This window comes from Gaeumannomyces tritici (assembly GCF_000145635.1).
Source record: "Gaeumannomyces tritici R3-111a-1 unplaced genomic scaffold supercont2.4, whole genome shotgun sequence".
NCBI classification, from domain to species: domain Eukaryota; kingdom Fungi; phylum Ascomycota; class Sordariomycetes; order Magnaporthales; family Magnaporthaceae; genus Gaeumannomyces; species Gaeumannomyces tritici.
In genome coordinates this window covers 134,319-155,062 of record NW_008804548.1, presented here as the reverse complement: position 1 = coordinate 155,062, position 20,744 = coordinate 134,319, and the positions used below count along the sequence as shown (strand labels likewise).

Below are 20,744 nucleotides of genomic sequence, written 5' to 3'. Positions count from 1 at the left end.
AAGCATCACCGCTGCCAAAACCGCACCAAGCCGGCATTAATACCATGTACGTAATAGCCGCTGGCAGAGCGGACCGCAAGAGTGCATATGCTATCCGATCAACACGAGCATCTCGGACCTTTTCTCCTTATCATGGCTGCCCCGTTTTCCCCGCCAGTGTCCCGTGCGCGAGTCGGGCACGACATGGAGAAGATGGGGGACCAAGGAACAGCGTACCGGGCGTCCCTTGACGGGGGACCATACTTCCTCTTCGCCGATGACGGATGGCGGGCCGGCTGAGTCGGATTGGATAAAAGTGGATGGGTCCTAGACGCGACGTGATGGCACGATTTATTGCGCCGTATTAAGCACCGGTCTGGCTGAGACTCGCTGTTGAGGTACCCAAGGGATTGTCAAGAGTTTTACGGGGAACACGACCTTGACTTCCTTGACAATGGCTGCTACCGAGACTCAACACGCTGTCGCGCCTTTGCAACCAAAAGATGCTGTCTTGCGCGATACCGCAACGACACCATGGGAGCTCGTCAACAACGCCATTGCCCTAGGGTCCCCTGACGCGCAGTTCTGGTGGCAGGGCGCCGGCCGCATCTTTGCGCGCCTCCTCGAGGCCGCCCACTACGCCCCGGACAAGCAGATCGCCGAGCTGACCTTCTTCGCCCTCTTCGTTGCCCCGGAGCTCGGCCCGGCCCCCGACCCGCCCACGGGCGAGGTGGCGCGGTGGAAGAGCCCGGCCACGCCCGACTGCGCGCCCATGGGCTTTAGCTGGGAGTAGTCCGCGAGGGGCACGGTCCGGTACGCGTTCGAGCCTATCGGGCCGCACGCCGGCACGTCGGCCGACCCGCTCAACAGGCACGCGACGGACCTGTGGATCAAGAAGCTGCAGACCCATGGCCTTGTGCCGGGGCTAGACACGAGCTGGTACGACCACTCCGCGCGGCAGGTGCTGCCGCAAGAAGACGTTGTGCGCACAAAGACGGCCGACGGCTTCATCGAGGAGACGACGCCGCTGGCCGGCTGCTTCGTCGCGCGGGACCTGGAGCCGACGGGGCCGGTCGTCAAGGTGTATGTCTACCCGGGCCTCAAGGCGGCCGAGCCGGGCCTCACGAACCTCGAGACGGGCATCGCGGGCATCGACTGCAAGGCGCCCGACGAGGGCGCGCGCATCAAGATCTACGTGCGCGCCCCGCACACCTCGACGGCCTACCTGATGGACTGCCTCACCCTCGGCGGGCGGCTGCCGCTCGGGCCGGGCAGCGAGGGCGCCGTGTGCGGGACCTGCTGGCCTTTTGGGACGCGTTCCCGGGCGAGGCGCCCGACGTGCTGCCGGCCGACCTGCCGGGTCGCGCGAGCCCGGGCTTCTACTACACCGTCGGGTGCGGGAGGCCCGTCGCGCCCAAGCTGTACCCGGCGGTTATCTTGTGGGCGCCGGTTTCGAGGGGTGACGACGTCATCGGTCCGTTGTGAGGTCTGGGGTTCGCGGGCGGGAGAAGTGTCTGTAAGCGCAAGGGATGGACGCATTCCCAAGGAAGCAAGTTCGCCGCCTGTCTTCTGTTAGTCTGGCCTAGCACTTGCACCGACCAACCTGCCCTTCCCACCTACCTACCTACCTACACCAGCAAACCATCACAGCCATGATCTCAACACCCCCTCCCCGGCCGCCCGTCCAGCTGGCCGTTATCGGCTGCGGCACCCTCGGGTCAGTTCCCCTCCTTTGGCTTCAACTCCTTTGGTAGGAGAGTGCGCCCCCCAGGAGGGTCCTCACACCTAGTATGCACCCCAACAATATGGCAGCTTTGCTGCTGCTCTTTGTCTCGGCGGCCTGCGCCGCTTCGGTCCAGGGCAGTTTCGCCAAAGTCATGGGTCAGCTGCCCTCCTGCGCCGTAAGTTTCTCGCCGTCGCAATGCAAGGAAGGATACGTGAAATCTAGGTCTGACACGGCCGCTTCCGCGTCCCCCGGATGCCTGACGCCGGCTGGGACGACGCGTACCTCTGCCTGGCCTGGGCCTGCACCGTGGCCATGGGCCTCATCGTGGCCGTGCCCCTCCGGCGCGTCGGGTTCGGCCTCGACTTCGGCGGGCCGCCGCCGCAGGACAGCGTCGACACGGTCTTCTGGATGTACGTCATGACGCCAATCTGCTTCTCTGCCCACACGTTGCTCAAGGCGTCCTTCCTTGCCTTTTACGCGCGCATCTTTGGCAGCCCCGAGCTGGGGCTGCGCTTCCTCGGCATGTGCGACCTCGCGTCGCTTCTGCGCTGGTTCCAGTGGCTCAACATGCTGCTAGGCCTCACCCTGGACTGTCTGTCGCTCGGCCCCCAATGGGTTAGGGCCAACGGCGGCCGTCGTCCCGTCAACTTGAGTGTCCTGCTCTGGTGAGTTCAGGGAGTGTAGCCTGCGAGAGTCGGCGCGTGCTCGTGTCGGTCATTTCCGAGACAAGGCGGCTAACCTGGGCCCCGGCTTAGGTCGCAGAGCATCTCGAACGTGATGTTGGACTTTTGGGTGCTTGTTTTGCCTGTCCCAAATACCACGGCTGAACAAGTCCTGGGCAGCAAAGCTTGGGGTTGCGGCCATGTTCTCTCTCGGTATCATGTAAGCAGCTTGCTTTGTTCCGCTACATCGCCATCTCCTTACGGGCCCCATGGTATTGACTTGCTCCCCTCTAACACAACCATCGCCAGCGTAATACGCGTCATCAAGTTTGTAAGTCGTGACTTTTGGACAAGCGCGGTACAAGAAAAGGGGGCAGAGGGCTGACCCCAAGCTCCCTGGAGCCAGACCCGCGCCCTCGTGAACCCGGAAGGCATCAACGTGACGGCCATCATATGGAGCCATCGCCGAGTCCGCCGTCGGCATCGTATACGCGTGCATGCCCGGCCTGCGCATGTTCGCCCTCGTCACCATCCCCAGGACCTGGCGCTGGCTGCACCGGAGTCTCGGCGGGAGCCGCATCGGCAGCGATCTCTCGTCCGGGCCGTCCAACCTCGTGCGCACCGGCGCGTCCGAGCCCCACAGGGCGCGGCGGACCGTGGGGGGCAGCCTGCTAGAGCCCACCGTCGTCGAGAAGGAGGACGACGAGCCACCACCACCACCAACGTCACATTCCAGCGCGTGGGGGGAGGATGGCGAGGCGCATACTCTGACGGACGCGAAACTCTGGGTCGCGCGCCCTGCCAGTGTGCCTCTCCTAGCTCGCGCATATAGAGGGGACGTGGACGCTGCCAGACGTGGTAGTGGCCTAGGTAGGACTAGGTTCACTAGTGACTTCTCTAGCATGGGGCTGCCGCAGGGCCCCGAGAGACCAGCCTCGGCGTATGGCAGCGGGAAAGCATGCAAGAACAGACGGCGTTAACAGCACTGGTGGTGTATTTTTACAAGCATCCAGCGTGGAATTAAAGCCGATTCTTGTAGCCCCTTTTAGGGAGGACTCACTACACACAGATATCAGTATGGGTATTCAGCCTGCACGGGTTCCACTGCGTATTGCATATTAACCCAGGGAGATACATCCCCCGGCAGTTAGCACGGCAACCCCGGTGACGTGATGGCCGCTGTCGGGCGGGGTCATAATGCCCTGCATGGACGCCGCCGCGTTGCCGGGGGTGGCCATGTGCTCGCAAACTACACCAGGAGAAAATGGCCTCAGCGCTTTGGTATCTTGGGTTTTCGGTGATGCTGAGTGTGGGCTTCGCGTCCGCCCGGATCGTGACGGCGGTGCACCCCCGACCGCCACAGCAATGGCTCGGGCTCAAGGGCGAAAGCGACTACCTGGCTAAGCTCGGCTCGCGACGGACAGGCTCGGAAGCCCATAACCAGCTCATCCAGCACATCCAAGGACGGCTCGAGTCACTGGGGCTGCACGTCCACACCGACACCTGGCACTTCTCGTACGACAACCTTGGCTCGCTCAACCCGGGCCGGCTGACCATCGGCTGTCGACCCATCACGGTCTCGTCCACCGTACCGTACTCGGGACACACGCCCGACGGCGGCGTCGAGGGCCCCTTGATCAGCCTCGCCGGCACCGGCCACCCGCCCAGGTGGGCAGACGCGGCGGGCGGCATCGCCGTGGTGGAGATTGCGAACCCGCCCTTTGCAAACACCAGCACGGCGCTGCCGCTCTGGCCCGGCTCGCCGCCGTGGCCGGACCAGTACACGGGCGTCCCCAGTACGCCTGCGAACGCGCTGGTGACGAACCTCACGGCGGCCCGCGACGCCGGCGTCCAGGCCATCGTGTACGTCTGGGCCAACATCAGCGACGGCCTCGCCGCGGGCCTGTACGCGCCCTTCCACAACCCCTTTTTCGGCATCCCGGCCGTCTACACCTCGGGCGAGGCGGCGCAGGCCGTGCGTGCGGCCGCGGCTGCAAACAGAACGGCAAGGGTGACGCTGCCGGGGTGGTTGGAGCACGGCACGCCCACGCGCAACATCTGGGTTGTCGTGCCCGGCACCGAGCTCCGCAACGAGTCCGTCGTCATCAACACGCACACGGACGGGACCAACGCGGTCGAGGAGAACGGCCACATCGCCATGCTTTCCTATGCCCGCTCGCTGGCGCGCGCCCCGCCGCGCCGCACGACCGTCCTGGCCTTCATCACGGCGCACATCCACTCGGCGCCCTTCTCGGCCAGCAAGCGCTCCACGACCCGTTGGTTGGCCGACCACCCGGAGCTGTGGAACTCGACGGCCGGCAGTAGCTTGCGCGCCGTCTTGGGCACCTGCGTCGAGCACCTGGGCGCGCGCAGCTACCGCGAGGACCTACGCCGCAACGCGTACGAGCCCACGGGCGAGCCCGAGGACGAGCTGCTGTACGCGGCGACGCCCGAGCTGGCCGCCATCGTCCGTAGGGAGTGGAGCGGCGCGACAGGGGAGGGGGCAGGGGTGCGCGTCATGAACCCGACGGCGCCGGGCCACACGCAGTTCGGCGAGGGCCTGCCGCTGCTGCAGGCGGGGATCCCCGAGGTGTCGCTCATCACGGCGCCGTCGTGGCTGCTCAAGGAGTTCCCGGTTGGGTTCGACGAGAGGGGCCTGGTCGACCTGGACGTGCTCGAGCGGCAGATCGCGAGCTTTGAGCGCATCTGGCGGTGGGCGGACGGCGTGGATGCTGCGGCGTTTGGGGTGGTTCCGCCAAGGGGCTGATATCGGTCTTATTGGCAAAGTTTCAAACGACAGCACGGCTTGGGAGACGCAAACGCAAAGACAGATTTAACGCCAATTATGAATTAATACAGCACAGAAAAGCTTATGGCTTCGATCCATCAAATCGTAAGTCGCGGTCCCAAATCAGTTTTTTTCGTCCCGAGCGTCGTCTGTCTCGTGCCATTCAGGCAATCGTGATCGTCTTGTTATACAGATGGAATCCGGTGACTCCCGAGGCCTAAACACCACGTTAGCAAACATTTCACCCCGATGTGATGCAACACGGCACACAAAAAGAAGCAAACTCACCCCGACCAGGTACGAAGCACCCGCGACCAGGGCGTACTGGCCCGCCTGCGTGCCCTCGGGGATGGTGACCGAGACGTCAAAGTCGCCGTTGGGCGGCACCGTGACCCCGGCCTGGGGCCCAAAGACGTTTGTGTACCCGATGCGCCTGCCGACGCAGGTGCCGCAGTTGCCCTGGTTGATCGACGCCGGCGCCAGCCCCCACACGACGCCGTAGTCGTCAAAGTTCTGGATGTAGATGGACGAGTGCAGCGTCGCCGTGATGGTCTGGCCGGCCGAGGCCGTGGCGGGTGCCGAGGTGAGCCCGTCGATATAGGCCGCTGCCGGGGCGGCGGCGGCGGCGAGGGCGAGGATGGTGTTGAGGAGCTGCATCGTGAGAGGTGGGAAGTGGGTGGTGGGAGTGGGTGTGAAGACGTCTTGTGCAGTAAGGAAGTTGTCAAGTGCCGTGTTCAAAGCCTTGGTGTTCTAAAAATTCACCGGGGAGCAGTTGGGTTACAGGCAGACGGGACAGTTCTTATACTCTGGGTGGGGTGGGAACCATTCATGTATAGCATGTCGTCAAGCTAGAATCAGCTATGGAGCCCCAGTGACGCGGTTCCCTTCCCGCGTCCCGGGGGCAACTGGCGCCTACTGCCGATCTTCTGGGGAACGGCAGGCGCCAGGGAGGCGCAACGTTGCGGGAGCCGAATCGCTCCTACTTCAATCCTGCGGCTCCTGATTGACGTGCCCCATTCCTTTTCCAGCAATTTGCCCCCACGCTATGGATTCCACGGATTCCAAGCGTCTCCAACGTTGCTCCTTGAAGAATCCATTGACCCTTGAACCCTCCACCAAAGCTAGCACGGCTGCACCTTTCAATGCAACCAAAGACTATTCCTCCTCCAGGTGGTAAAAGCTCAGCTCGGCAATCATGGTCTTGGCCGGCACCGTCACACAACTAGGAAACCCGCCATAGTCAGGATCCGGCCCCAGCATCACGGCAAAGACAACGCTGCGCGTCTTGTCACCGTTGAGCGTCCGCAGCGTCTCGAGCCGCACCCCGCCGTCGCCGTCGCTCACCGCACGCTTCTCCTCGAACCGCAGGATCCCCGTGAATGTAGCCCGCGCCGACGTCGCCCGCGCCCGCACCTGGAACCCGTACCCGATCAGCAGGAACCGGCCGCCGCCCCGGTGCACCCCCATGCCCGCCCCGTCGCCCGGCCGCCCAAACACGAAGCACCGCTCGATCGTGACCTCGTACCCGCCCCAGTGTTTGACCATCGGCCTGCTCGGGTCCGGCGGCTGGTGCCCCGTCAGCGTCCGCCGGCGGCAGCTCGTCAAAGAAGAAGCCGAGCGACGGTCCGGGGCTACGCTGCGCCTCGAGCACGAGCGGCGCCACCGACTCGAGCAGCTCGTAGTGCCGTGTAAAGGGGTTCTCGTCGCCCGGCCCCAGCGTGTCGCAGCCAAAGGGCGCCGTGCCCATGCAGCCGTGGCTCCCGTAGGCGGCCCAGATGCGGCGCGCGCCGTACTCGTCGCGCCGCTGCTCGGGGGATGAAGAGCGGCTAGCCGCGGTGGCGGTAGGCGGCGCACGAGGCCTCGTAGTCGTTGAGGTAGACGTCGGGCGCGACAAAGTCGAGGCTGCGCCCGAAGCGCAACCACACGTAGAGCACGTTGCTGTGCCCGGGTCGCCGCCACCGCCGCCCACCACGACGAGCCAACAGTTGTCGGCCGTGTCGAGGTCGTTGTAGTTCTGCCACACGTTGGCGTACATGGGTAGTGGGTACGAGGCCTTGCCCGCCGACGCCACGTCGTCCAGGTAGTGCGCGCAGTGGTAGGCCATGAAGAATTCGTCGGTTTTGGGGCTGCGGCCAAACACCCCCACCCACGTGCCACTGGGCGAGGTCCCGTCGCCCAACCGGCCCAACTGGGACTTGAAGAAGCCAAGATTCTGCCTCTTAATCTCGGCGTTGAGATTGTCCCAGTCGGACCGAAGAAAGTCCACCAGGTCTGCGGGGACGGGCTCGTTGAACACCTTGCCGGCATGCACGCTGCCGTCGCGCGAATTTCCCAGAAAGCCCGTCTCGTTTTCCACCTACACCACCACCACTGTCTAGTGCGCCTCGTTCACTTCCTTAATGTGCACGAGCAGCTTGCCAAAGGCCTTCTTGTCCGCCGCCCCCGTTGCCGGGTGGAATATGGACACGACGTCGGCCGTTTCGAGAACGCCGCCGGCTTTGCGGAGCTTTGCCCTCGTGAACCTCTTGGGGTCCGTCTTGGCTCACGCGGGAGCATACGTAGAGATGCCTGTCATCGCGCCAAGGGTCTTGTTAGTATGTCTTTTATATCCCGTACTTGTGAGCACAGTAAGTTTTGGCTTACCCTTTTTGAAGGAGCCAAACCACAACAGCACCAAGTGGATGCCATGCCTCCTGGCCCCCATAATCACTTTGTCGAGCTCGGCAAAGTCGAACTTGTCCTCCTCGCTCTCCACCATCTCCCACGTCACGCATCCCAGAAGCGTGTTGAAGTGCGAGGCCTTCATCTGCGGCCACACGTCCTCCAGACTCGGCCGAGGTCAGCGACGAGTTCTGCAGCTCGCCCGCGAGTATGAGGAACGGCTTCCCCTTGATCATGAGCTGCTTGGACCCATTGGTCTCGACCAAACGGGGGATGCTCGTGTCGACGGGCGCCATGTTGCTAGTTCCGACGGCTTTGGGAAGAAGGGTCCCGGCGAACAATTGCATGAAAACACGAAAGAGTAAAACGGCGCAGTCGATCCCCTAAACTCGGGACATTGACGATAGAACGAGACTCTAGGACCTGGTTTTTGTGGAAGCTCGGCCCTCCTCCTCATCGTCGAGATCCGAGACAGCTACGAGCAGAGCCTGATCAACGGCGGGCTGCAGATATGGAGCTTCCTGGTGGCCATCGGCTTCTCCGTCTCCCTGGTCGACTCCCTCGGCCGCAAGACCCTGTTCCTGATCGCCGGCATGGGTATGCTGGTGACCATTAGCATTTGGGCCGCATGCTCGGCCTACTACGAGAGGGCGCAGAGCAAGGAGGACGGGAGCACCGTCATCACCATGATCTTCCTATTTTACGGCGTTGCCAGCTTCGCGTGGCCCGGCCTGACTGTCACCTGTGTGGCCGGGATCCTGCCCTTCACCATCCGCGCCAAGGGCATGTCCATAGGCTTCGCCCTGGCTGCGCTCTTCAGCGTCTTCAATCAGTACGTAAACACCATTGGCCTCGAAGCTCTTCAGTGGCGCTACTACTTCTTTTACGTCGCCATCCTCGTCATCGAGGTCCTCTGCGTTTGTTTACTCTTTGTCGAGATAAAAGGTCCGACGCTGGAGGAGATCGCAGAGCTGTTTGATGGCAAGAATGCCAAAGTGGCCAAAGCCGGACAAAGCCTAAGGTGAAGACGGGGGACGCCGAGGCGGAGCGCGCCGAAGTCTGACCGAGGTTGCTGGCAACGTGAAGGGGCACTATTGAGTGCATGAGGTGCGGTTTAGTGGTGGCCCTTATATAGGTAGTGACAGGCGGGTGGCCATCAGGCAAAGAATCTTCACATTCTCCAGCAAATTGTATCAAGGATGCAGCATGGACAATGCATCGTTTGCGAAGATATCACGTTCCATGAGGCCACCGGGACCGACCCCTTCCCTGACCGGAGGGATCTTGTCGGCAATCGGCAGTGCGTGCTGGAGGAGGAATTCGGCCATCCATAGGTCGACCTTATGCGTGTTTGGGTCCGCTGAGGACATGCATGCGCGCTGGAACGTGAACAGTCGCTCCATCATGAGGTCGACGGCAGGCCAATAACGCCAGAGGCGGATGAGGTGTTTGAAGTTGACCTCGAGTCGCGCTCGGGTCTGTGGCAACTCTGCTTCAGAGCCGAAGAGCAACACATGTAGCAACGCTGCCGAGGAGAGGGTGGCCATGTGAGCAACGACAAGGTGCACAGCGCCGCAGCCCTGGGTCGTGTCCGAAAGTAGCAGCAGGTCGCTGAAGGTGGCTGCGTGCTCGCGACAACTGGCCGAAAATAAAACTTGGCGCTCCGTCCCCTCGAGCTGGAGATCGAGATAAGGGAAAATACAGAAGAGTCGCATAGTGATGATGTCCAAGGTGCAGCGCAACAAAGGCCGAACCCAGACCATTACGAGCGTGGCGCGCAACATTGTCAGGCGTCGGGGTTAAATTGGACGGTAGTTCAGTGACCCATGCGTCTAGCAGTGCCGACAGCTGCTCATTGTCGACGATGCCCTCGACATAGCTTTTATGGAGGTCGCCCACGGCACCAAAAATATCGGCTAGCTGAACCATTCGGCCTCAAAGGCCAGGTCTGGAGTATGAAATAGGGTCGGAGGCAGGTGGGTGCCCTTGAGAAGACCTGGAGAGGGCATAGAATTGTAGCTCTTCCATGGGCAAGGGATATATGCTGGCGTCGGGGAGCTGGCGACGGATGTCGGTGCCAGCGGAAGACCATCTGTCTATCATGTAATACTCCGCCACGTCCACAGTTTTGCCTCACACTCAATGGGGCCGTCAGAGGCAGCGGAAGCGGGCAGCCGGATGATCTGGGCGATTCGAAGAGCGATTCCAAAATATGGCATCTCGGCATCGGGACGTCCGTGGGCTCCGCAGAGGTTTCTCAGCAGGATAGCGGCATGGACATTGGCGAGGGACATGGCTTCCATGACGGCATTGAGGGCGGCCTTGACCGCTTCGACAAACCTGGTGGCTTGAACCCAACGGTTGGGCATGGGGAAAAGGGAACGGCCATGGCAACTATGCCTAGCAGGAGCTGACCCGGAACCGCACCATCGCGCACCTGTTGTAGCAACGACGTTGGGTGAAAAAGAGTATGCGGCTTGTCGTGGATCAGTTGAAGGTAGAGTTGAACCAGCTCAAGCTGAGACGCCAGGCTCAGGTTCAAGCCAGGGGCAACGGTACTGGCGCCGGAGTTAGATGTTACCGAGGGCGACGACGACTGAGAGGTGCTATCGGCGGCGGCAAGGAGTCGCGGGCGCGACGCAGTGCCTCTGGCGACGAATGAGAACAAAATACCGCGCCTGGTACATGGAGCGCAGGCATGAGGCCCGTCGTCGACTGGAGCGATGCGTTTGCCTTTACGCGCACGGCATTGGCTGCAGGCCTTGGCGACCCCCATCAAGGAGCTTTGGATCGAGTGACAGCCTTGCTCTTCCGTCATTCGGAACCGAGAAGACGGCACCCAGAGAGTCCTAGCGACTTCACACCACTCTCGCTGCGGTGGACAAGATTCTCACCAACGCCGTCGGTGTGTCGAAGCTCTCCGTAGCCGTCGGGCCTGAATACGCCCCCGTTTCTCCCGTCTGACGATACGCAAGGGACGAGCTATCCCTGGCCGCCAGCGGCACAGCAGGTCAGCTCGGCAGCACAGACAGGCCAGTCAGGTGGCGGCAGGGGCGACGAATAGGCTCGGCCCCGATATGCAGTTGTCGGCGTTGCAGACCGCGAAACGGGGCCGCAGGCTGTGCGTGTTGGCTGCATGCTTTCGGCGGCGGCTTGCTGTCTAGCGCTGCTTCTTGCACAAGCCAATGCATGGGCAGAGCCTGGACCCTGCCTGCCTGCATACAGTCAGTCGGTGAAGATGCCGTGGGACGATTCCGTCAGTGGGCCGATGGTAGGATTGCGATTGTCATGGACAGCAGTCACTGCCTGTTTGTGCGCAGGGGGTGGCGACGTGGACAGGCCAGCACTTGTCAATAGCCAACACAAACGTCCGTTTTGATTTTGTTCAATCTTCTGTGTTGGTGGGGCGACCGACTGCAGCGTCCATGCAGGCGCTGGCTCTGGCGGGTGGTTCGAAGGGCGCAGCTGGGATGGGAATTTTGAAATTGCTGCTTTCACATGGAGGCAAACACTGGCCGAAAAACCATGGTGGCGCGCCCGCCTGGCACGCGTTTTGTTGAACGGCTGGATTGCCCGCTTCGGGTGTGCCCGCCCCACCAAATATGATGGAATCTTGCAGCGACCTCCCAAGGCTACTCCGTATTCGGCCAAAGTCCGGCCCATCCTGGTGCTTGTTGTCCAACCAGGCGCCTGTCACTGTTGTGTGTTCCAGAACGCAGCGGTGGGCGAGATGGGGGCCAAACCTAGGACCCCTATTTTCCGTGGCGCTGCTCTCCTTTTCTTCTGCGTTGTGCCCCCCTGGCTGCCCCTCAGCCCTCCTCTCCGAAGGAATGAGCCGCTGCAAGGGGCCAGATCAATCTAACCCGCAAATGGCAAGCTAGCAATTGGACCAACGGGCCAGCCAAGCTGGCGGGCAAGTGTGAGATTTTGTGGCCTGCAGACCTGTAGCAGATTTGCCCGCACCACCAGGACGGACTATCGACCACCAACACGGCCTGGAGCAATGTTGATTGATGGCGTGGTGGGCTGTGTCTGCCACCGAACCAACGGAAAAATACCAATGATCAATTGATAGATGGTGCGATGTAGCGTTTGACTCGCACCACGACTGGTCGACGCGTTTCTTGGTGGCGCCCGAATCAGAAGAGGTGGGCCAAAGCCCGCAATTCTACGGGGCCCTCCTTTGAGCCTCTCCTCTCTCTCCCATTTTGTCGTCCCTCAATCTTTCCTCCCCGCCTGGCCCCGCTAACGCGCACTGGCCAGACTCGACCGCCTGCCCTGTTTCTCCGCACGCTTTGTCCACACTCGGGACGTGGCCCCGGCCCCAGACAGACACGGACGGGCCTGGCTGGAACTGCAACAGCAAGGAAAAGAAATGGCCGCGAATTGGCGCCGTCGACTTGTCTCTGCTCGCCATGGCTGGCCCAGCCAAGACAGCAAAAGCCAAACCGGGAAAAAGAGGGCCATTGCTGCAGGGGGTATGGGGAGAAATGGATCTCTAACCCGAGGTTAATTTCGCGCAACTCTGTTGCGCGTAGTCAGAAAGGGGGAGACGAACCCGTGGCGTCGGGAAGCCACATCTCTCTGGCACGTCCTCCCGTCCATGTCCACTCCTCCAGCCACTACCTAGGTTCTTCTTTACCCATCCGGTTTCACGAGCTTTTCTTCTGCTCTCCCAACCCGCTCGCTTCCCAAGCCGAGAGCTCGTTGTCCCCCATCTGCTGCGAGCGCTCGACCTTCGACGGATCGTGCTGCTTGCTCGCCTGCCTGGGCCAAGAAGCCCCCACGACGTCACCAACGCCGCACGGCTTTCTGCTTGTTGACATCGCGGCCGACTTTCTCCGGTAGCAAATACCCGACGGGCCAAAACGAGCCCAGCAGCACCTCCATCGCCGGCCCCAGCAGCCACCGGAAGAGACAGCATGGACGAGAAGCGCGCCGCGAAAAAGGTCTCGCCGACCGAGGCCCAGCAACTCATTGATCAGGGCCACCTCATCGTGATCCACGAAGGTCAAGCCCTAAAGCTCGACAAATGGATTGACAAACACCCAGGTGGTCGCCTGGCCATCATGCACATGGTCGGTCGCGATGCCAGCGACGAAATCAACATGTATGTCTCCAGCTCCCGCTCGCTTATCTGGCATTGTCGTTTCGGATTGGACCACGCCGCGCCCTGCGTACGTAAAGTGCTGACCACGGTGTCTCTCACAGTTACCATACGGACAAGACGCTCAAGACTATGAAGGCCTTCTCCATTGGTTCTGTCGACCTGCCCTGGCTCAACTTGATCCCGCCCATCCAGATAGAGTCCAAAACCTACATCGAAGAGGTCAAGGCTGGGTTAGCTGGAGGCAAGAATGCGGCCGATCCGAGCCCCTGCAAGCTCCGCTCCGGCAAGGGCAAGCCCGAGCCCTCGGCGTCGGGCATCATCGGCGAATACATGTCGAGGGAGGAATTCACGGTTGCCATGGAGGAAAAAGAGCGCCAGGATGACATCAACAGCATCCCATCGCTCGACCTCGCGACCCAGCAGGCTATCCGTGCCGACTACAATGCCCTCCATGACCAGGTCAAGGCCCTGGGCCTGTACGAGTGCCCTTACATCGAATATGGCAAGGAGTTGACGCGCTATCTCACTCTCTTTGCGATCTTTATGTATCTGCTCTGCACGGGCTGGTATTTGATCTCTGCCATCTTTCTCGGCATGTTTTGGGTAGGTCTTTTCTGCTCCCATCGTCATCATAACTATATCAGGAGACCGCAAACTGACAGTAATCCTCCCGTAGCATCAAATCATGTTCACTGCCCACGACGCTGGTCACCGCGGCATCACAGGCTCTGTCACCAAGGACACCATAATCGGCACCTTCATCGCCGACTTCTGCTGCGGCCTTTCCTTCGGCTGGTGGAAGAGCTCCCATAATGTCCACCACTTGGTCACTAACATGCCTGAGCACGATCCCGACTCACAGTACCTCCCGCTTTTCGCCTGGTCGCCGACTTTCTTCCGCTCTGTCCGCAGCACCTACTACCAGTTCGACTTCTTGTGGGACAAGACTTGCGAGCTGCTGGTCCCTTTCCAGAAGTTCACCTACTATCCCATCATGGCCGTCGCCCGTTTCAACCTGTACTTCCTGTCCTGGGGCCACGTTGTGTTCAGCTCGCGCGCAAAGGAGTCTGGCGCCCCGTTCTGGCATCGCCAGATGGAAGTGATCTTCATGGCCTGTTACTGGTTCATGTTCGGCTACCTCCTCGTCTGGCGCACGCTCCCCGACTGGCCCACTCGCATCGCGTTCGTCATGCTATCGCACGCCATCACCCTTCTGATCCACGTCCAGATCACTCTGTCCCACTGGGGCATGTCGACTGCCGATCTCGGCCCCACAGAGTCCTTCGTTTCGCGCCAGATGCGCACCACCATGGATGTGGACTGCCCCGAGTGGCTCGACTGGCTGCACGGCGGCCTGCAGTTCCAGGCCGTGCACCATCTGTTCCCCCGCATGCCCCGTCACAACCTGCGCAAGGGGCAGGCTCTGCTGCGCGAGTTCTGCCTCAAGACGGGCCTGACGTATCACATCTACGGCTTTGTCGAGGGTAATCAGGTGATTCTATCCCGCCTGGACGAGGTGGCCAAGATGGTTGAGACTCTGGTCCGTTGCCAATCGCATATGATTGACGAGTTTACGAAGGCATGATTTGTATGTCGAGGCTTCGCCATCTGCTGCTATATAGATTAATCACGTTTTTAATACAGCCATAGCTTTTCCCACCCCTCCCCATTTTTAATGACCTGGTCTTTCAGCGCCTCCAACTCCTTATCAGTCTCGCGCTGGCAGCGATGGCAGGCATGCCGTTCTGTATCTTGACCGTCGGTGTCAGGCGACAAGAGGCTGATTATGTTTTCGCGGGGCACAATCGAGGCCACGTCGCGCGGCGTCCTGCACTGCACATCTCTGGCGCTTTTGTCCGCCCCTAGTTCCACAAGCAGTCTTGTTACTTCCTCTGTCCTGCTTGTAGCGAAAGCGGCGTAGTGCAGTGGCCGTTGACCCAAAGCTCCCACGGCATCCAGATCTAGCCCAAACTTCACGGCAAGCAGCCTCACAATCTCCACGTGCCCAGCTTTCGTCGCTTCGTGCAGCGCTGTATCTCCCTCTTCAGTTGCTGCGTGCCGGTTAGCACCCAGCGCGAGCAGTGTTCGTACCACTGCCTCGTGTCCGCTCCCAGCAGCTTCGTGCAACGCCACTTTCCCCCGAGAGTTAACTAAATCCACATCAAGCCCACACTCGGCGACCAGCAGCCTCACCACTGCCTCGTGCCCGTGCGCCGCAGCAGAGTGCAGCACAGATTCACCGAAATCGGCCACGACGTGCTTGTTCGCGCCAAGCTCGATCAGCACCCTGACGACCGCCACGTGCCCGTTCATGGCGGCCAGATGCAGCGGGGTGCGGTCCGAGGGGCCCTTCGCCTCCTTGTCTGCCCCCTGTTCCCCGGCTAATAACCTCACCACCGTTTCCTGACCAGACTGAGCTGCAAGGTGCAGAGGCGTCTCGGGCTTGTAAGAGAGCAATGGTGTGTGGGTGCCATATTGAAGAGGGAGGACGGCACCCGCATCTGCCTCGGTACTCGCCTCCAGGAGCAGCAGCCTCACTACCGCTTCGTGTCCGTTCTTGATGGCCAGTTCCGTCGGCGTGAGTCCCTCTTCGTCCTTTGCCGTCTTTTCGGCGCCCAGCTCCTTGACCAATAGTTTCACAACCGTCTCGTGGCCGTTCATCGCAGCCAGGTGCAGCGGCCTGCTCCCGAACTCAGCCTCGGCCTCCACGCCGCCCCTAGCGCCTAGCAGACTAACGAGCGACCCGTGCCCGTTCTCGGCGGCGAGGTGCAGCGGCGTCCAGTTCATGAAGCCCTTGGCCTCGACGTTGGCGCCCCTGTCGAGTAGCAGCTCCACCACGGCCTCGTGACCGTAAAAGATGGCCCAGTGCAGTGGCGTCCAGCCGCCGATGTCCCCGGCCTCGATGACCGCGCCACTGTCGAGAAGTAGGCGAACCAGGGCACCGCTCCCGTGCCCCGCGGCCCACGATAGCGCCGTCCGTAGGTCCCGGCCGTTTGTCGACTCGATACCGGCCCCTTCATCGAGCAGCAGTGCTGCGGCGGCCGCATCCCCGTTCTTGGCGGCCAACAGTAGTGGTATTTGATCGCGAGGGTTCTTGAGCCGATGTCGTGGGCCGACAGCTGAGTTGTGGCTGGGCGGTGGTCGGAGTTTCTGGTCAAGTTCGGCCGGATCTTTGTGGCCCAGTTGATCCCTTATGCCTTGACTGAACGTCCGATACGCCTCGAGCGCTGCCTGGATCATTGGTTTCGCCTTGTCGCAGTCACCCACCTCGTTCAACAAATTCCCAAAATTCCACATCTTTGCTGCCATGCCGAATAGCTCCTTTTCGTCAGGCTCTTGGTCTTTCATCAGAGGCTCGTAGTCTGGATCTTCTGCGCCGATTTCAGGCCTGTCCAAGTCCCAAACCAGCAGTAGGCTCATGGGGAACACCGCGTTCGACCGAAGCCTAGCAGCGTAATGATCATTCCCGTTTCCGAGAGGAACTGCAATTCGGATGACTTCTGAGTAGCCTTCGCGGACTCTTATAATGGTTGATTCCGATGCTCCTTGGAGAAGAACCAGCCGATCCTTCCTTTGGACAGGGTTTGTCGATGGCTGGAGGATGTAAGGACCGGAGGGCAATGCTCTAAAGGGAAATTCGTTCTTCCAGGAGATCTTTATCCTCTGGCTATCGCCTCGGAACTCCGTATAGGAAACGAGGCCAAGCATCCGTCCTTTGCCTCGAATCACCCCCAAGGCCCGCCCACCCCACGTTTCCACGGCCATCCGATCCGATAGAGCGAGTCTGACCAGCTTTAGAACCAGATTTTCCCACGACTCTGCGTAGTCGACTGTCAGCATCCCTGGGCCCTCGCGGCTCATTCCGAGCAGGGCGTACACCCTGTCGAGAGGGTTAGTCGCCTTGCGGGTGCGAAATCTGTCAACCAGTTCACCGATAGAACAGATGTTGAGAGAAAATGGACGCGAGAGGCTGGTTTGGGGCATGATTGTTGCGCACTGTGGCCTGGAGGCCGCGCCTTGTATGAGACGGATGAGAGGAGGGATTAATCTGTGGAGGGCGGGGTGCCCTTCATAAGAAAGCTGCGCTGCGTCGAGGCCAAGGGAGAATGTAGTCCCGTCGACCGTTGAAACGCCACATTTCACCAAGAGATATCGAGCGGCGGCAACCTCTTGAAGAACCTGGGCCGATCTGTTAGCGCGCTGTTCGTATTGACAGTCATTTTCAAGCGGCTGCATACCCAGATGCGCCCAAACCATGGCCGCTCAAGTAGAGCAAAGATGGCTTGCTGGGTCGGCTCATCAAGGGTAACAGCTACGTCTGCTGCGCTGCCGGCCTCTAAAAGGTCTTTGGTCGCTTGGGAGACGAAGCCGTTGTATGCTTCGAATCTCTTAATGGGAAGCTTTGCCTCCTGCCTGGAAACCCTGCGCAGAGTTTCAAGCGCTAGTTCGCGACGATATGCCGCCTCTTGTTCTCCAGCAGCCTGACGTAGCGCCTCCAGCGCTCGGTCGCTCCCGTCTGCCGCCTCCCCCAGCCAGACAACGACACGGCTAGCGCTAGCGTAAATCCGAGCCATCGACTGGACCTGGCGTCCCTTTTCGACACCGTCTTGTTGATTGATGCAGACGGCGTCTATCCAAATTATCCGCTCGAGGAAGCCGTCCCGGAGATGAGTCAGGGCCGCGTGAAGGTTTGTCGTGACGAGCAGGTATTGGTCACTGTTGGTGGACCGAGAAGCGCGAGGTGTCCCGTTTTTGTCGTCGTCGTCTGTCCGGATGTAAATAGGCAGCCTGTTGCCGACAGATCCCCATACATACGACAGAGCCTCGTAGAGATGTGTCGCCTGGGCGGTTTCCTGCAGGGGGTACTCGAGGAGCTGGCAGCGGATTGGGGCGTGCCTGTCCGCGTGCGGCATGAGGCGAAGCAGGCGGACGTTGTCCGGCTGCGACAGAGGAGAGTAGCAGTATGCGCAGCTGGAGGGTTGGCCCTTGTGATCTAGGAGGGATGTATCGCTGGCCCTATCGAGGTCGGGCACGGACTGTGACCGAATTAGTGTGGCCATGGGGGCCCATGAATGGTGCTTGTGCGAGGCTGTTAGGGCGTATCCGCGAGGAGCATTTAGGTCGCCGTCAAATGTGAATGATGGAGCTCGTGGTCGCTGTGTGTTCGTTTGAGAGGCGGGGAGTTACCTGCACATTGGGTTTGTTTACACCGATCTACCTACGTGTCACACGGGGATTGACCCCTCTAGCTCGTGGTAGGCCGGCCTATTGGTCGCCTGGAGGCCTATATGGAGGCCGTGATAGCAAGGCGCCTTGTGGTGGGCCATTTCCGGCGGTTAGCCGCCGGTTGGAGGCTCGGCTAGGGATTCGGCCCCCAACCCCTCAACTAAATACGTACCTTGGGACTTTGCACAGCTACCTTAAGGCTTATATAAATGGCGCCTTTCGAATGAATCCTTGGAGGAGATTCCGCTTCCTGGAGCATTTCCTTAAGGCCCTATAAGATTATCAATAGATTGAACTTTTTCCAAGCTAATCTTGTCAACTTTGTTACGCCACGGTACAGAAAGGGATTTTTGCCTAACCGGCCACTGTACCCGCCTAGAGGCAAACCCAAGGCGCGGCCTTAGCCACGCCCTTGACCTAATCACAACACATCGGCGCCGCCCATGTGGTGGCCGGTTCGCCGGATCGGCGCTCCCCCACCCCCGAGTCCGGTTCGGACCACCGTTCGCTCCGTGGTGGGAATTTCGCCCATATAACCGGGCGAAACCCGCAGCCACAACTGGGTTACATGTGTCTTGTCCATACACGCCCACACGAACGACAAAATGGCGGCACCGGGCGGCAGATTTTTCATCCATGATACCCTCTCCAAAAGCAGCACGGCGTCCCACCATTCCAGCTTCGAGGCGTTGTGGGAGACAAAATGGAAGACAGCGGTATGTTGAGGCCTAACCTGAGATGCTACTGATCGATACGGGGCTAATATGGGCGGAAAACAGTGCGAAAGGGGAATTTATCCTTTTATGTTTGGTGCCATAGTCGACTTCCAGCCCGTGGTTGACGACATCATCAAGGTCGGTACCCCAACCCCTGTTTGGGATGCTCGCTGCTCAACACTAATGGTCGCGGAATAACAGAAAGGGCTAAAAGAGCCATATGACTGGGACGAGTACGCCCAGTGCTTCTTCTCCAAGGCAGAGAGCCTTGCCAACACTGCCAAGAAAGCAGAGGAAGCTGGAGAGCGAGAGAGGGCGTCCGAGTACTACCTGTAGGCAGGCGCCATTCCTGGCTCGCTGTTAGATCTGGGTTGCTGACTTGGAATGGCAGGCGAGCATCGGCCGTGTACCGTATTGCTCGGTTCCCTGCCCCAAGGTCGAAGCAGCAGCGGGTGGCATGGGAAAAGGGCAAAGAGGCCGCCGTAAAAGGCCTCGGGTAGGTGAAGATCTGTCCTCGAGGAAATGCCGCGAGATCATGCAACTGACATTCCAATCTCGTCGCAGCCTGCACGAGTTCCCCATGGTGCCCGTCGAGATCCCACACGTAAAGCACGCTAAGCCCGGCGACGGCTCCGTCCTGCCGGCCTTTTACCACCTCCCAAAACACGCCTCCAAGTACGCCCCCGTGCCGCTTATCATCATCTTCACCGGCCTCGACGGGTATCGCACCGAGCTGGCGGTCTGGAAGGAAGGGTGGCGGCAACTCATCTGCGCGACGCTGGTGGTGGAGATTCCCGGAACGGGCGATAACCCGGGGCTGAAGTCTGACCCGGAGAGCCCGGATAGGGTCTGGAGCAGCCTTTTCGACTGGGTGGCTGAGCAGAAGGCCATCAACCAGGCCAAGGTCGTCAACTGGGGCTTCAGCACCGGAGGTTACTACTCCATCCGGCTGGCGCACACGCACGCCGACAAGCTCAAGGGCGTGGTGGCGCTGGGCGGCGGGTGTCACTACATGTTTGACCCGGACTGGCTTGACTGCGTCAACTCGCTCGAGTATCCGTTTGAGTGAGTCCGCGATGTGTGTGCCTCGGGTCGGGACGAAAACTTCCGCTGACCGCTGACCCTGAAATGCAAGCCTCGCGCACACCCTGGCGCACAAATTCGGGTATGAGAACGATCTGCAGCGCTTCAAGGACGAAGCCATGGGCACGTTCTCGCTTCTCAACGACGGCACGCTTGATAAACCCTGCGCCAAGTTGCTGCTCGTCAACGGTACCGAGGACGAGATCTTCCCGATCGACGACTACTACCTGTGCCTTCAGCATGGGAGCCCCAAGGAAGCCAGGTAAGCACGGCCGTCTCGCCTCGAGCGTGAGTGGGGCGGAAATTTCTCCTGCTGACAGGGCTGGCTGGCGTCTGGCAACCCAGGTTCGTGCCCGGGATCAAGCACATGGGCGAGCCGGAATCGTTCGGCATCATTTTGCAGTGGCTGTTCCAGCTGCTGGAGATTACGGGCAACGTGAGGGAGTTTTTGAACACCATTCCTTTCAAGCCCAAGTTCTGAGACGGAATGACACGATGGAGAAAGGGTGCGATCGTGTCTCACGGGTGACCGGGGAGCTGCGCACGCCATGGGTGAAGGATCAGCGGTATTGTCTGTGGCGTCTATTGTTCCGGTCTAGACTCTGGTGAGAGGCGGGTGGCGCTGGCCGGGTTGGATGTCAGGCGCCTTGGCGTGCTCATCGCGGGCATATGTTTATGGAATAACCCAGGTAGAAATTGTGTAAGGGAGCCGCGTGTCATTCCACCTGGCCCATTCGAGCGATATCTGACACCTCGGAGCTATGGCGTTGCCGTTCGAGGCGTCGGTGCCTTC

At 60.6% G+C, this 20,744-nt stretch overlaps 13 protein-coding genes across 13 annotated transcripts; 8 read left to right on the top strand and 5 right to left on the bottom strand.

Annotated features, from left to right (window-relative positions):
* Nucleotides 1-433: 433 nt before the first annotated feature.
* On the top strand, nucleotides 434-1,464 carry GGTG_07454 (hypothetical protein; the record flags this gene model as incomplete). Its single annotated transcript, XM_009225278.1, has 3 exons — nucleotides 434-709; nucleotides 773-1,174; nucleotides 1,255-1,464. 3 exons carry the CDS (start codon nucleotides 434-436, stop codon nucleotides 1,462-1,464), a joined length of 888 nt encoding a protein of 295 aa, XP_009223542.1.
* A 427-nt stretch (nucleotides 1,465-1,891) lies between these two features.
* Nucleotides 1,892-2,587, top strand: GGTG_07453 (hypothetical protein). Its single transcript, XM_009225277.1, is given in 2 exon segments — nucleotides 1,892-2,370; nucleotides 2,381-2,587. The coding sequence occupies 2 exon segments, from the start codon at nucleotides 1,958-1,960 to the stop codon at nucleotides 2,481-2,483; spliced, it is 516 nt and encodes a 171-aa protein (XP_009223541.1). The 5' UTR covers nucleotides 1,892-1,957; the 3' UTR covers nucleotides 2,484-2,587.
* Nucleotides 2,588-2,736: 149 nt separating this feature from the next.
* GGTG_07452 (hypothetical protein) lies at nucleotides 2,737-3,237 on the top strand (the record flags this gene model as incomplete). Its single annotated transcript, XM_009225276.1, has 2 exons — nucleotides 2,737-3,171; nucleotides 3,200-3,237. The coding sequence occupies exons 1-2, from the start codon at nucleotides 2,865-2,867 to the stop codon at nucleotides 3,235-3,237; spliced, it is 345 nt and encodes a 114-aa protein (XP_009223540.1). The 5' UTR covers nucleotides 2,737-2,864.
* Nucleotides 3,238-3,631: 394 nt separating this feature from the next.
* GGTG_07451 (hypothetical protein) lies at nucleotides 3,632-5,134 on the top strand (the record flags this gene model as incomplete). Its single annotated transcript, XM_009225275.1, has 1 exon — nucleotides 3,632-5,134. One exon carries the CDS (start codon nucleotides 3,632-3,634, stop codon nucleotides 5,132-5,134), a length of 1,503 nt encoding a protein of 500 aa, XP_009223539.1.
* Nucleotides 5,135-5,195: 61 nt separating this feature from the next.
* GGTG_07450 (hypothetical protein) lies at nucleotides 5,196-5,956 on the bottom strand. Its single transcript, XM_009225274.1, has 2 exons — nucleotides 5,444-5,956; nucleotides 5,196-5,372 (listed from the first exon to the last, which is right to left on the bottom strand). Exons 1-2 carry the CDS (start codon nucleotides 5,810-5,812, stop codon nucleotides 5,319-5,321), a joined length of 423 nt encoding a protein of 140 aa, XP_009223538.1. The 5' UTR covers nucleotides 5,813-5,956; the 3' UTR covers nucleotides 5,196-5,318.
* Nucleotides 5,957-6,038: 82 nt separating this feature from the next.
* Nucleotides 6,039-7,961, bottom strand: GGTG_07449 (hypothetical protein; the record flags this gene model as incomplete). The annotated part of the gene is made up of 4 exons (XM_009225273.1): nucleotides 6,039-6,721; nucleotides 6,807-7,511; nucleotides 7,548-7,696; nucleotides 7,799-7,961. The coding sequence occupies 4 exons, from the start codon at nucleotides 7,959-7,961 to the stop codon at nucleotides 6,311-6,313; spliced, it is 1,428 nt and encodes a 475-aa protein (XP_009223537.1). The 3' UTR covers nucleotides 6,039-6,310.
* A 65-nt stretch (nucleotides 7,962-8,026) lies between these two features.
* Nucleotides 8,027-8,841, top strand: GGTG_07448 (hypothetical protein; the record flags this gene model as incomplete). The annotated part of the gene is made up of 2 exons (XM_009225272.1): nucleotides 8,027-8,119; nucleotides 8,224-8,841. 2 exons carry the CDS (start codon nucleotides 8,027-8,029, stop codon nucleotides 8,839-8,841), a joined length of 711 nt encoding a protein of 236 aa, XP_009223536.1.
* Nucleotides 8,513-9,602, bottom strand: GGTG_07447 (hypothetical protein; the record flags this gene model as incomplete). The annotated part of the gene is made up of 1 exon (XM_009225271.1): nucleotides 8,513-9,602. A coding segment is annotated over one exon (593 nt), but the record flags the coding sequence as incomplete, so codon positions are not given.
* A 130-nt stretch (nucleotides 9,603-9,732) lies between these two features.
* GGTG_07446 (hypothetical protein) lies at nucleotides 9,733-10,592 on the bottom strand (the record flags this gene model as incomplete). Its single annotated transcript, XM_009225270.1, has 3 exons — nucleotides 9,733-9,812; nucleotides 9,954-10,163; nucleotides 10,232-10,592. The coding sequence occupies 3 exons, from the start codon at nucleotides 10,590-10,592 to the stop codon at nucleotides 9,733-9,735; spliced, it is 651 nt and encodes a 216-aa protein (XP_009223534.1).
* A 413-nt stretch (nucleotides 10,593-11,005) lies between these two features.
* Nucleotides 11,006-12,086, top strand: GGTG_07445 (hypothetical protein; the record flags this gene model as incomplete). Its single annotated transcript, XM_009225269.1, has 3 exons — nucleotides 11,006-11,124; nucleotides 11,698-11,735; nucleotides 11,906-12,086. The coding sequence occupies 3 exons, from the start codon at nucleotides 11,006-11,008 to the stop codon at nucleotides 12,001-12,003; spliced, it is 255 nt and encodes an 84-aa protein (XP_009223533.1). The 3' UTR covers nucleotides 12,004-12,086.
* A 46-nt stretch (nucleotides 12,087-12,132) lies between these two features.
* Nucleotides 12,133-14,595, top strand: GGTG_07444 (hypothetical protein). Its single transcript, XM_009225268.1, has 3 exons — nucleotides 12,133-12,926; nucleotides 13,028-13,529; nucleotides 13,603-14,595. The coding sequence occupies exons 1-3, from the start codon at nucleotides 12,739-12,741 to the stop codon at nucleotides 14,509-14,511; spliced, it is 1,599 nt and encodes a 532-aa protein (XP_009223532.1). The 5' UTR covers nucleotides 12,133-12,738; the 3' UTR covers nucleotides 14,512-14,595.
* Nucleotides 14,458-18,160, bottom strand: GGTG_07443 (hypothetical protein). Its single transcript, XM_009225267.1, has 2 exons — nucleotides 17,165-18,160; nucleotides 14,458-17,105 (listed from the first exon to the last, which is right to left on the bottom strand). The coding sequence occupies exons 1-2, from the start codon at nucleotides 17,984-17,986 to the stop codon at nucleotides 14,562-14,564; spliced, it is 3,366 nt and encodes a 1,121-aa protein (XP_009223531.1). The 5' UTR covers nucleotides 17,987-18,160; the 3' UTR covers nucleotides 14,458-14,561.
* A 207-nt stretch (nucleotides 18,161-18,367) lies between these two features.
* GGTG_07442 (hypothetical protein) lies at nucleotides 18,368-20,711 on the top strand. The gene is made up of 7 exons (XM_009225266.1): nucleotides 18,368-18,868; nucleotides 18,932-19,006; nucleotides 19,070-19,200; nucleotides 19,260-19,364; nucleotides 19,433-19,933; nucleotides 20,004-20,213; nucleotides 20,297-20,711. The coding sequence occupies exons 1-7, from the start codon at nucleotides 18,758-18,760 to the stop codon at nucleotides 20,430-20,432; spliced, it is 1,269 nt and encodes a 422-aa protein (XP_009223530.1). The 5' UTR covers nucleotides 18,368-18,757; the 3' UTR covers nucleotides 20,433-20,711.
* Nucleotides 20,712-20,744: the final 33 nt, after the last annotated feature.

Excerpts from the sequence above, each read along its gene's own strand:
- GGTG_07453 (XM_009225277.1), top strand. The coding sequence starts at position 1,958 with ATGCCTGACGCCGGCTGGGACGACGCGTACCTCTGCCTGGCCTGGGCC.
- GGTG_07450 (XM_009225274.1), bottom strand. The coding sequence starts at position 5,812 with ATGCAGCTCCTCAACACCATCCTCGCCCTCGCCGCCGCCGCCGCCCCG. Across the intron at positions 5,373-5,443 it reads GTGCTTCGTACCTGGTCGGG|GCCTCGGGAGTCACCGGATT; the intron begins GTGAGTTTGCTT and ends CGTGGTGTTTAG.
- GGTG_07444 (XM_009225268.1), top strand. The coding sequence starts at position 12,739 with ATGGACGAGAAGCGCGCCGCGAAAAAGGTCTCGCCGACCGAGGCCCAG. Across the intron at positions 12,927-13,027 it reads GCCAGCGACGAAATCAACAT|TTACCATACGGACAAGACGC; the intron begins GTATGTCTCCAG and ends TGTCTCTCACAG. Across the intron at positions 13,530-13,602 it reads TCTTTCTCGGCATGTTTTGG|CATCAAATCATGTTCACTGC; the intron begins GTAGGTCTTTTC and ends ATCCTCCCGTAG.
- GGTG_07443 (XM_009225267.1), bottom strand. The coding sequence starts at position 17,986 with ATGGCCACACTAATTCGGTCACAGTCCGTGCCCGACCTCGATAGGGCC. Across the intron at positions 17,106-17,164 it reads CATGGTTTGGGCGCATCTGG|GTTCTTCAAGAGGTTGCCGC; the intron begins GTATGCAGCCGC and ends AGATCGGCCCAG.
- GGTG_07442 (XM_009225266.1), top strand. The coding sequence starts at position 18,758 with ATGGCGGCACCGGGCGGCAGATTTTTCATCCATGATACCCTCTCCAAA. Across the intron at positions 18,869-18,931 it reads AGACAAAATGGAAGACAGCG|TGCGAAAGGGGAATTTATCC; the intron begins GTATGTTGAGGC and ends GGCGGAAAACAG. Across the intron at positions 19,934-20,003 it reads TCGCTCGAGTATCCGTTTGA|CCTCGCGCACACCCTGGCGC; the intron begins GTGAGTCCGCGA and ends CTGAAATGCAAG.